General features: G+C 41.6%; 1 protein-coding gene across 1 annotated transcript in view; it reads left to right on the forward strand.

Moving 5' to 3' along the window:
* The window catches only part of SPATA21 (spermatogenesis associated 21), a gene marked incomplete at its 5' end in the record, with an annotated part of 40,969 nt that overhangs the window by 24,968 nt on the left and 3,497 nt on the right, over positions 1–12,504 (forward strand). Inside the window, 2 exon segments of the mRNA XM_082457765.1 lie at positions 10,884–11,059; positions 11,876–12,053. Of these exon segments, the coding sequence (XP_082313891.1) occupies positions 10,884–11,059; positions 11,876–12,053 (354 nt within the window).

Below are 12,504 nucleotides of genomic sequence, written 5' to 3' on the forward strand. Positions count from 1 at the left end.
CTATTAATTTATTTAACAAAGATAATCCCATTACATGTTAATGTTAATTTTAAATGAAAAAATAACAATATTTTCCAAAACAAACAAACAAGAAAGTTAATGAGAAGAATGGCATTGCTTTACAATATTGAGAATCTCTTCAGTGTCTGGAACAAAAGAAGTTGGCTGGATTTTCCTATATGCTTCTGCATTCAATCTGTTGCAATCTGTCGTTTTGGTTGAAGTATATGAAGAAATCCGGCCTCACACAAATATGTAATTGGAAAAAGTATTTTAATAGCCTTTTCACTTAATATCCCACATATCATGGAGGTATTTTTCTTTGATAGTACACCAAACTTGACGAGCAGTAGTGTCTTAAAAGTTGGTTGCAATATGGAATCTGAAGCCATATCTGTGAACTGTTCGTTGTACTCTTTTTTTAAAAAAAATATTTATTTATTTATTTGGTTGCGTGGGGTCTTAGTTGCGGCCAGCAGGCTCCTCAGTTGCAGCTCCAGGGCTCCTTAGTTGTGGCAGGAGAACTCTTAGTTGCAGCATGCATGTGGGATCTAGTTCCCTGACCAGGGATCGAACCCAGGTCCCCTACATTGGGAGCACAGAGTCCTATCCACTGCACTGCCAGGGAAGTACCCTCGTACTCTTTTAAATAAAAATCTATTGGTCTGTTTTGTAGTTTAAATGGATCTTTTCCCATGAATGGCTTTTGTAACATGCATTGTTCATTTAGAACATATTGCGTATCTTCTAAATGTTGACACATTTCATTGTAGTTATTCTATATATTATACGTATAATTATTAATATCACCCCTAATGTCAGAAAAGTCTTTATGGAATTCCCTGACGGTCCAGTGGTTAGGACTTGGCACTCTCACAGCTGGGGCCCAAGTTGGATCCTTGGTTGAGGAACTAAGATTCCACAAGCCACGTGGCACGGCCAAAAATAAATAAATAAATAAAATAAAGTCATCCTTGCTTTAAAAAAATTTTTTTTTAAATATTAGAAGTGTTGTGTGAGGCTACAGTTCACTCATTTGACTGTTATAAACTATTCTGTGTATGAACATGCATATGATGCATGCTTATTATAATGGATTTTTTTAAATTTTATTTTTATTTATTATTTATATTATTTTGGCTGCACTGGGTCTTCATTGTGGCACGTGGGCACTCAGGCTCTTCGTGGCGGTGCACGGGCTCTCTAGTTGCAGTGTGTGGGCTCTAGAGCACTTGGGCTTAGTTGCAGTATGTGGGGATCTGAGTTCCCTGACCAGGTATCAAACCCGGGACCCCTACATGGGGAGCTCGGAGTCTTAACCACTGGACCACCAGGGAAGTCCCATGATAATGGATTTGTTTTCCCAAATTCTAATTTTTTACTTGAAAGCTTTAATTTTGTCATAGGTAACAAATGCTGTCAGTTGTTTTCCTTGAAAGGATGGGCTAACTTCATCCATTTTCAAGAAAATATCCGCCAAAATACACAAGGCTGCATAACCATAGTTTGTCCTTTTTTCAAGTAAAAAATGACATTTAGTGTGTAAGGGAGGTAAAATTTTCCTTTACCCTCTTAGAGCTTCCAGCTGGGACTTATGTAAGACAGACTAACAGGAGAAAAGCATACAAGTTTAACTTACACGCACATGGGAGCCCTGACAAGAATAATGAAGACCCAAAGAACTGACAAGGCCAAGGGGCTTGCATACAAGGTTAAAAAAAGAGCAGCAACTGTAGAAAAGTAACTAAAATATATGGGCAGGGGCTTCCCTGGTGACGCAGTGGTTAAGATTCCGCCTGCCAATGCAGGGGACATGGGTTCGAGCCCTGGTCCAGGAAGATCCCACATGCCGCGTAGCAACTAAGCCCGTGTGGCACAACTACTGAACCTGTGCTCTAGAGCCCACGAGCCACAACTACTGAGCCTGTGTGCCACAACTACTGAAGCCCGCGCACCCAGGGCCTGTGCTGTGCAACAAGAGAAGCCACCGCAATAAGAAGCCCGCGCACCGCAACGAGGCGTAGCCCCCGCTCACTGCAACTAGAGAAAGCCCGCACGCAGCAACGAAGACCCAGCGCAGCCCAAAAAAAAAAAAACAATATATATATATATATATATATATATGCAGAATGAGGAAGATAAGAGTTATTTTAACCATGTCTGTTTGTAGAGTTCTCTTGGCCTGGACTCTTCTTTTTTTTGTTTTTTTCTTTGGCCACACCACACGTATACACTGGCCCGCAGCAGTGAAAGCGCGGAGTCCTAACCACTGGACCACCGCGAAATTCCCTCTTCCTCTCTTGTGATAAGAATGTTTCTTCCTCCTGGTTCAGGGAGGGCAGCTTTCACCTGGGAATTTTGTCTCCTGCTTTTAGAAAGAAAAAGTCAGTGGACCCTTCTTGCATCTACTGTTTTTCAAGTGCCTTTAACTCAAAATAACCAACATGCCGAAGTGGCACATATTGGGGTGGCATGTCCTAAACGCCTTCATTTCCTCCATCTGGCACTTCCCTAGAAGTTTCATCTATAAAAAGCTGAGTTGGTGGCCGTGGAGAAAAAGTTGGGTTAGAAGTTGCAAAGAGATCTGTGAAAGGGGGAGGAAAACATAGATCGGAACAAGCAGAAAAGAACAAATCTAAGCACATGATCCTGTATTTGCCTGGATCCATCGCTTAGTCCTGAGAACAGGTCAGTTCAGTGACAGTCAGAGCTCATTTTAGGAGGCGATGGTATAGGTGGGAGTAGGGCACCCACCTAACTTAGGCCTTTATATGGTGAGCTGCTAGCAAGCATTTAATGAGGGACATTTCTTTGGAAACAAAAGAGAAACAGAGGTTAATGGTTAGAATAAATTGTAAACTCAGTTTTTGAGGCCAGAGGGCAGTTAATTGTGAGATTCTTACATGTCAGGTTCAAAGCATCTTTAGATGGTGGATTGAGGGACTTCCCTGGCGGTCCAGTGGTTGAAACTCTGCGCTTCCACTGCAGGGGGCACGTGTTCGATCCCTGGTTGGGGAACTCGGATCCTGCATGCCGCACAGTGGCCAAAAAAAGATGGTGGAGTGAGGCTATCTGGTGGCTCTCTGATGAATTTTCTGGCTTGCTGTTTGAATGTCTTTGGTGACGGCATTGGGTGTTCCAGTGAACTAACAGCAGCAGCAGGCATACAGGGTTGTTATACATGATCTGCTGCAGTGATTTTTTCTTTTTGAAGTTTACATTAAGTCGCTTTAGCTTGCAGGGCATTGGGAAAAGGGCAGTTCTAGTTTTCAGTGATGCCAGGTCAGGAGGGTGGGGGGAAACTAGAAATGTTGATTACTAGAAATGTTGATTACTAGAAACGTTGATTCACTTTGTGAATACACAAAGTGGCAGGAGCCAGTTTATAAAGAGGACAAAAAGCTCAAAGTAAGTGAACTGTTCAACAGCCTACAAAGGTGTGTTATAGTTTTTATTGAAACATAGAATTTTTCTCTCCACAATCAGTTCCATTTTTATCGGATAATCAGAGTAAGACTAATTTGTTTGTAAAACTTTTTTTGTTATTGAAGTGTAGTTGATTTACAATGTTGTGTTAGTGTCAGGTGTACAGCAAAGTGATTCAGATCTATACACATACTAATATATATAATAATGTGTGTATATATATATATTAGTGTGTGTGTGTGTGTATATATATATATATATATATATATATATATATATATATATATATATATACATTAGTTTCTTTGTGGACAAATCAGTAAAGTATCAGAAATCACAAAGAGTTCCCTGGTGGCCTAGTGGTTAGGATTTGGCGCTTTCACTGTGGAGGCTTGGGTTCGATTCCTGGTCCAGGAACCATCCCACAAGCTGCACAGCGTGGACAAAATACAAAAAGAAATAAAAATTAAAAAAGAAAAAAAGAAATCACAGAGACAAAGAACCTAGAAAGTTAAACATATGGCTCTCTCCATTCTTTTTTACTTTTAATTTACTGTCATGGTTGACATACATCAAACAATGCACTTTAATTGTACATTTTGTTCTTAGGTTGAATTCATAGCATTATAATATTAAACATCTGGTAGAGATAACATATGCTTGTTTAACTAGTCTTAATTTATATAAGCTTTTTTTCCCTTTCTTTAAGCCAATTAAATACAGCTCTCTTACAAGTTAATTTTTATCAATACCATCTGGAGTAGAAAAACATTACATACATATTTTTATATATATATATATATATATGCATACGTAAACATGAAAGACCCAATGCAGCAAAAATAAATAAATAAATAAATAAAATAAATCTATTAAAAAAAGGAACTCGTTTCATTTCTGGTGGGAATGCAAAATGGTACAGCCACTTTGGAAGACAGTTTGGTGTTTTTGTTTTTTTTTAAATTAATTAATTAATTATTTTTTGTCTGCATTGGGTCTTCGTCGTTGGGACTTCGTTGCTGCACATGGGCTTTCTCTAGTTGCGGTGTGCGGGCTTCTCATTGTGGTGGCTTCTCTTGTTGTGGAGCTTGGGCTCTAGGTGCGTGGGTTTCAGTAGCTGTGGCATGCGGGCTCTAGAGCACAGGTTCAGTAGTTGTGGGGCACAGGCTTAGTTGCTCTGCGGCATGTGGGATCTTCCCGGACCAGGGATCGAACCCGTGTCCCCTGCACTGGCAGGCAGATTCTTAACCACTGTATCATCAGGGAAGTTCCAGTTTGGTGGTTTCTTACAAAACTAAACAAACTCTTACAATATGATCCAGCAATTGTGCTCCTTGGTATTTACCCAAATGAATTGAAAACTTAGTCCACACAAAATTAACTGTGCTACACCTATACAGTGGAATATTCAGCACTAATAAGGGCCATCAAACCATGAAAAGACAGAGGAAACTTAAATGCATATTGCTACATGAAAAAAACTGATCTCAAAAGGCTACATACTTTACAGTTCCAACTATGTGACATTCTGGAAAAGACAAAACAATGGAGACAGTAAAAAGATCAGTGCTTACTGGAGTGAGGGGAGAGGGAGGGAAGTGGAGCACAGATTTTTAGAGCAATGGAACTATTCTGTATTACCATAATGGTAGATACATGTCGTTTCACATTTGTCACAACTCATACAATGTACAACACTATGAGCGAACCCTAAGGTAAACTATGGCCTTATGGTAATAATGATATGTCAGTGTAAGTTCATCAGTTGTAACAAATGTACCACTCTGGTGGGAGATGTTGATCATGGGGGAGTCTGTGGGTGTGGGGGGGGGAAGGGCAGCGGGTATATGGGAACTCTCTGCACTTTCTACTCAATTTTCTGTGAATCTAAAAAAGTCTATCAAAAAAAACTTAGTTAAGAAAAAAAAATACACTATAAATAGAAGGTACCCCCCCCCAAATTAATTGACCATATACACTTGGGTTTACCTCTGGATTCTTTATTCTCGTCCTGTGTCTATATTTCTGCAAATACCACATAGGTCTTGATTACTGCAGCTTTATAGTAAGTATTCAAATCAGGTAGAGTAAGTCCTCCAAGTTGTTCTTTTTCAAAGAGTTCTAGATCCTGTTCTATTCTAGGTCCTTTGCATTTCTATATAAATTTTAGAATCAGTTTGTCAATCTCTATAAAAGAGCCTGCTGGTATTTTGTTGGGATTGCATTGAATCTATATGTTCATTTTGGGAGAAATGACATCTTAATAATAACAAGTCTTTCAGTCCATGAACATGGTATAACTCTTCACTTATTTAAGTCTCTAATTTCAGCAGGATTTTGTAGTTTTCAAGATGTAGATCTTTTACATGTTTTGTTGAATATATCCACGAGTAGTGATAAGGTGCTGAGAGTTAAGACCTCTGCAAAGCATGAGAGTTCATGGTTAAGAAGCTTTAAAATATATATATATATATATATATCCATAAGTATTTCATATTTTATACTGTTGTAGATGTTTCCATTTTCCAATTGCTCATTGCTGGTATTACAGAAGTATAGTTTATTGTTGTATATTGATCTTGTATCCTATGACCTTGCTAAACTCACTTACTAGTGCTGGTAGCTTTTTATAATAGATTTCTTAAGATTTTTACACACACAATGATGTCATCTGTGAAAAAAGCTCTACTTCTTCCTTTCCAATCCATTAGCATTTATTCCTTTTTCTTGTTTTTTATTTTTTTTACAGCCAAAGCTGCTGAAACCCCTTCTTTAACCAAATTCTCATTATAAAGGCTATTTTAAAAAAATTTTTATTTATTTATTTATTTATGGCTGTGTTGGGTCTTCGTTTCTGTGCGAGGGCTTTCTCTAGTTGCGGCAAGTGGGGGCCACTCTTCATCGTGGTACGCGGGCCTCTCACTATCTCGGCCTCTCTTGTTGTGGAGCACAGGCTCCAGACGCACAGGCTCAGTAATTGTGGCTCACAGGCCTAGTTGCTCCGCGGCATGTGGGATCTTCCCAGACCAGGGCTCGAACCCGTGTCCCCTGCATTGGCAGGCAGATTCTCAACCACTGCGCCACCAGGGAAGCCCCCTTTTTCTTGTTTTATTACACCGGCTAAGACCTTAAGTAAAACAAAAGTGATGACAGCAAACATTTTTGCCTTGTTCCTGATCATGGGGGAAGCAATCAATCTTTCACCATTAAGCTTGACTTTAGCTATAGGATTTTTGTAGATACTTTTATCATGTTGAGGAAGTTCCTTTCTATTTCTAGTTTGCTGTGAGTTTTTATTATGAATGGGAGTTGAATTTTGTCAAATGCTTTTTCTGCATCTTGAGATGATTACAAGGTTTTTCTCTTACATTCTGTTAATATAGTAGATAAAACTGATTTTTCAATGTAAAATGTATTCTTTGGAAAAACTCCACTTAGTTGTAATGTATTACCCTTTTAATATATTATTGGATTCAACCTGCTATTTTGTTAAGAATTTTGGCACCTATGTTCAAAGGAGATATTGGTCGTTAACTTACTTTTTGGGTGATATCTAGCGTTCCTGTTAGTATAATGCTGGCATCATAAAATGAGTTACGTGTTCTCATATCCTGAAAGAGTTCATGAAATCTTGGTATTCAGTCTCCTCTAAAGGTTTGATAGAACTTACAGTGAAGCCGCATGGACCTTGTTTTCTTTGTGGGGAGGTTTTTTTGTTTGTTTTGTTTTAATTGAAGTATAGTTGATTTACAATGTTTCAGGTGTATAGCAAAGTGATTCAGTTACATATATACATGTATTCTTTTTCAGATTCTTTTCCACTATAGGTTATTACAAGGTATTGAATATATTTCCCTGTGCTATACAGTAGGTCCTTGTTCTTTATCTGTTTTCTATATAGTAGTGTGTATATTTTAACCCAAACTCCTAATTTATCACCCCCCCTTACCCCTTTGGTACCAGTTAGTTTGTGTTCTATGTGAGTTTATTTCTGTTTTGTAAATAAGTTCATTTATATCATTTTTTAATATTCTACATATAGGTGGTATCATATGATATTTGTCTTTTCTCTGACTTACTTCACTTGGTATGATTATCTCTAGGTCCACCCATGTTGCTGCAAAAGGCATTATTTCATTCTTTTTTAATTCCATTTTATATTTTATCATCTTTATCCAGTCCTCTGTTGATGGACATTTGGGTTGCTTCCATGTCTTGGCTATTGTAAATAGTTCTGCTATGAACATTGGAGTGCATGTATCTTTTTAAATTAGAACTTTCATCTTTTCCAGATATATGCCCAGGATTGGGATTGCTAGTTCATATGGTAACTCTATTTTTAGTTTTTAAAAGAACCTCCATACTGTCTTTCATAGTGGCTGCACCAATTTACGTTCCCACCAATAACGTAGGAGGGTTCCCTTTTCTCCACACCCTCTCCAGGCTTTCTCTTTCTTCTTGGGTATTTTTGGCAGTTACTTCTACATAATATGGATGTACTACAATATTTTGGTTAATGATTTTTAGACTTGTATCTACTGACTTCTTGTTATGGTAAGAATTTAGCTGTCTGATACAACTATCCCCTCAGCTCCTCCTTCCCCATTCAAATATATTATCAATTTTACTAAATGTTTGGGGTTTCTAATATTATGGCTACACAATTATTCATAGCTGAGCATTTTTTATATAATGATTTCATTTCCTTTCTTGTTTTTTTTTATTTCCTAAAAGTTGACAATTGCCTTGATTTTTTTTTTTCTTTGTATTCATTGACAATTCTTATACCTTCCTAGAGCTTTGTTTTCCTTGGAGGCATTTTCTAAGTAATTCCATTCTTCTCATTTTTGGATTAATTTCTTCTTAGGCATGCTACAGAGCCGTCATCTTGGGAGTTTGTTGTCATCCTAGGAATTCTTTCTTCCTTTCCTCTGGAATTCTGTCTACTGGATCACATGTCTTACTTTTTCTTGGTTTGCTTACTCTTTCTTGGTTTGATTTGCTTTAAAAAAAAAAAAAAATAATGGGAGCATGTTTCACCAGTAGCTTTTTGGGGTTAGAAAGGCAGTAATTCAGCGACAGGTATGGGAATGCCAGCCCTTGAAATTTCTGTCTTTTAAGCTATAGTGATCCAATCTAAACTGGTTGTCCTCTATGGCAGTTGCACTGCCATTGTGGGATCTCCCTTCACCATCTTCCTTTAACTTTTGTCTTTCTCCTGTGTTAGATCTCTTATTTTCTGTATGTATATCTTCCTTTTCTTTTTTGGTTTATGCCCTCATTTTGGAAGAACATGCCCTCCAGTACCTTCTTGAGAAAGGATGCATGGAAGGCAAGAGTTCTGAGATTTTGTATGTCTACAAAAGTGTTTGATTCTACCATCACACTTACTGAATAGTTTAGCTAGGTATAGAATTCTAGATTAGTGTATTCATTAAGGAATAGACCCCAATGTACTATAGTTAAAACAATATAGTTTATTTCTCTCATATTGATGGCTTGGAGGAAGCAGGCAGGAAGGCAAGGTTGCTCAAGCACCCAGTTTCTTTCCCACTTATTCTTCCACCATTCCCTAGGTCAATCCTAAGCCAATTTACCAGCAACACATCTAAATTCAAGCCCACAAGAAGGGGAAGGAGAGGAAGTAGAGAGCAAGCAATTTCCTTTAAAATTGTGACCAAGAAAGTTACACACACTCTGCTCATGTCCTGTTGGCACCTGTGGGGTGAAGTTATTTTCTAGTCCATCTTTTTACTCAGGATGGTGCCTTTTCAGGTTCTAATTTTACACAGGGGTCTAGAGCCAATCTCCATTTGAGGGCTCTGGTATTCATTTTCTATTTTCTCTGTGTGAAGCTCATTAAAACCCAAAATTCCAGGCTTCAGGGATAGGCAGAGGCCCTAGCAGAGCCCCCCGCTTAAGCCCTAAGGGCTTCCTGACACTCTGAGTAGCATGCCTACCCTTCATCACTGCCTACAAAGTCCCAGGTAGTCTGGCCCTCCCATCTTGCTGCCCATTTCTACCCCCTTCTCCCTCACACACAAGCTCTAGCCCCTCTGTTCCTAGAGCTCACCAAGCTCTTTCGCACCTCCTGGCCTTTTCGCAAGCCATTCCCTCTGCCTGAAAGAGGCTTCTTCCCAATATCCACTTAGCTTGCTTCCTCCCCTCATTTTGCTCAAATGCCACCACCTCGAGACTTTCACCGACTACTGTGGACAAAATAGCTCATCACTACCTCCTACTCAGCTTTTACTTTCTCTCAGAACACCCATCACTCCTCACATGGTACCATAATTTATTTACTTGTTCATGGTCTGACTCTCCTACTAGATATGTGCCTAGGTAGTTGATTTAGAAAGTGATACCAGGGAGCAGAAGTGAGGGAAGGGACATGAACACAGAAGGAGGATAAGCCAGTACAATGATGTACTACTGAGTCAACCATCCCCAGGCTCTTCTGAGGAGACTATGAATGGTGGCTCAGAACCGTCAGGGGAAGAGAGAGGAGCCTGTATACCTCAGCTGCTGCTTCCTTTGTCAAGGGTGCCCCACACAGGTGTTTAACTCCCCTGCACTTCTGGGGCGCATATGTGTCAGAGAGGCTCTGGAGCAAGCAGCAGGAGGTAAGACCTGAGGTGAGACTGTGCCAGGTTGTCCCTGTGCAGAGCTGGTTGAGGCCCACGTAGAAGTGGTTGCTGTGACAGTGGCTGGAGTAAGAGGTGGGGCTGAGAGATGACACAAGGACCTTATATGAATATCTCCTGCACTGCTCTTTCCCAAGCATTTAGGTGAGTGGCCAGCATACAGTAAACACTCAATAAATATTTGAATGAATGAATGAATGGTGCTGCTGTCTAGTGGGGAAAAGGCAAGTAGTGATGAGTTAAGAATATTAAGTGGGCTGTGATAGGGTTAAGTACAAGTTGTCAGGGGGCCTATAGTGGGAGCCTAACTCGTCTATTGGAGGAGAGAGGACTTTCTGGAAGAGATGGCCCTTAAGCTGCAATCTGGAAGATGAGGAGGAGTTAACTGCACAGCTGGCTTACAAAGCACTTGCACATCTAAGTAAAAATACCAGTGACAGAAATCATGGGCAACATTTACCATGCTCTTTCCTTGAGTCAATCTGCTGAATGCTTAATGGGTCTTGTTATTTAAGCTTTGTTTTTAACCTTATAAAAACGTTGACTGATCTGTTTAGAGAAGTCAAGTGACTTCCAGTGACCGGTAGAGATAACCATTTCCCCCCACTTTACATAGGGGTGACTGAGGCCCAGAGCAGGGCAGTGACTCGCCCACAGTCACAGGAAGTTAATGGTTGAGCCAAGACTAAAACCCAGATCTCTTGTGGCCCTGCTCTTGAGCTGGCCAGACAGAACAGGGGCTCAGGAAGAGTAAGGGAGGAGGAGGGTGAATTAAACACGGCCGGGCTGAGCTGGGTGGCACTGCCTCCCCAGCTATTACCAGAAGAAGCTGAAGGAAGGCACCTGTAAGGCCCAAGAGATGGAACCGGCCATTGGCCGGCTGCGGTCCCGGAAGAAGCTTCCCTACAACCCGCAGCAGGCAGACACCTTGGAAGTCCCAGAACGAAGAGCCCTCAGGATCCTGAGCCAGCTGAAGCAGCAGAACTATGGTGAGGGCCCTGGGTGCCCACACAGCCAGGCCCAGGAGCTGAGACATGGTTTCCCACTTTGGGCTTAACTGTGTGCCATCAGCCAGCTGGCTGATAATCACCACCCATCTCCAGCCTTTCGCACGCTCTTTCCCCTGAGCCTTAGCCCTGAGCACAGGTTGGTCCCAAGAGCCTGGACTGAGAAGGAAGAGTGCTTAGCAATCCCACCTCATCATTTATTGAGCACCCTCTGGGGTCACTCACTGTGCTAAGCCCTTTGCAGACGTGCTAGAATTTAATCCTCATAATCACATATTTACCCCACGTATTCACGATGAGGAAGCTGAAGTTTAAGCAACTTGCCCAAGGCCCCACAGCTAGCATGTGTCAGAAAGGGGAGTTTATACCCAGGTCTGACTCCAAAACCTGTGCCCTTTTCTCTGGGCAAGGTTGCCTCCCCATAATAGTAGACTTCTACTGTGTGCCAAGTGATGGGCTAGAAGCTTTCCAGAGTCTTTAGAGTGTGCCTATCAGACTCTGCCAGGACTCATCCCAAAGACATGTGCTCCTTTTTAAGCAGGTATTAGCCCTTACACTGTTCTCAGCATTTAGCTGAGTGCTTTGCATATATTATCCCTTTAATCCTCATCATCAACTCTGAGGTGGATACCACCATCAGCTCTAGCTTATGCAGAAGCTCAGAGAGGTTAAGTGACTTGCCCAAACCCACCCAGGTCGTTATGTGGCAAAGCTGGGATTTCACATGGGTCTGCGTGCCTCCCAGGGCTGGACGTGCTCTGAAACATTCCCCTCTCCTGCCTCTTCCACCTTTGCCAGCTGCCAACCTGCAAAGCCCCTATGCCCAGGTGCCTTGCATCCCGCTCTGCCCGCGGCTGGACAAGAATACGGTCCGCCGGAAGCAAGGCAGCCACTATGTGCTGGAGCTGTGTACCCCCACCAGCCTGGGCCCTGACACCCGTAGCCTCTTCTTCCAGACTGGATCTCAAAGAAGCAGGTGGGTACCCAGAGGGCAGGGACCCCAGCCCAGGCCCATCCACCTCCTTCCTTATGAAGTCCCTGGCCTAACCCAAGGGGAATCCATCCTTCCAAGAGATGCCTCAGAGACTGTTGTTCCAGGGAGGAAAAAGGGGAAAGGATGGAAGGGGGAAGAAACTAACCTTTGAGAGTCTGTGTACCAGGTAGACTGTTCCTAAGTCAGGGTACTTACGCCTTTCTGTGCCCGGGACTCGGTAGCACTACCTGCCTTTCTCATGCAGGGGGTTTAAGTCCTTTGCCCGAGTCTGATTCCATGTTAGGAGTAGTAGGAAACAGGCTTAGCAGCTGGGTGGAGGGAAGCTTCCCCTGCAGCAGTCCTCTTCCAGGCATCCTGGGATAAAAGAACACTGGACTTGGAATCAGGCCTCTGAGCCCGACTGCTGGCCCCATCACCTCCCTGGGAAGGACTC

Source organism: Balaenoptera physalus (genome assembly GCF_965194825.1).
Source record: "Balaenoptera physalus genome assembly, chromosome: 1".
Lineage (NCBI taxonomy): Eukaryota > Metazoa > Chordata > Mammalia > Artiodactyla > Balaenopteridae > Balaenoptera > Balaenoptera physalus.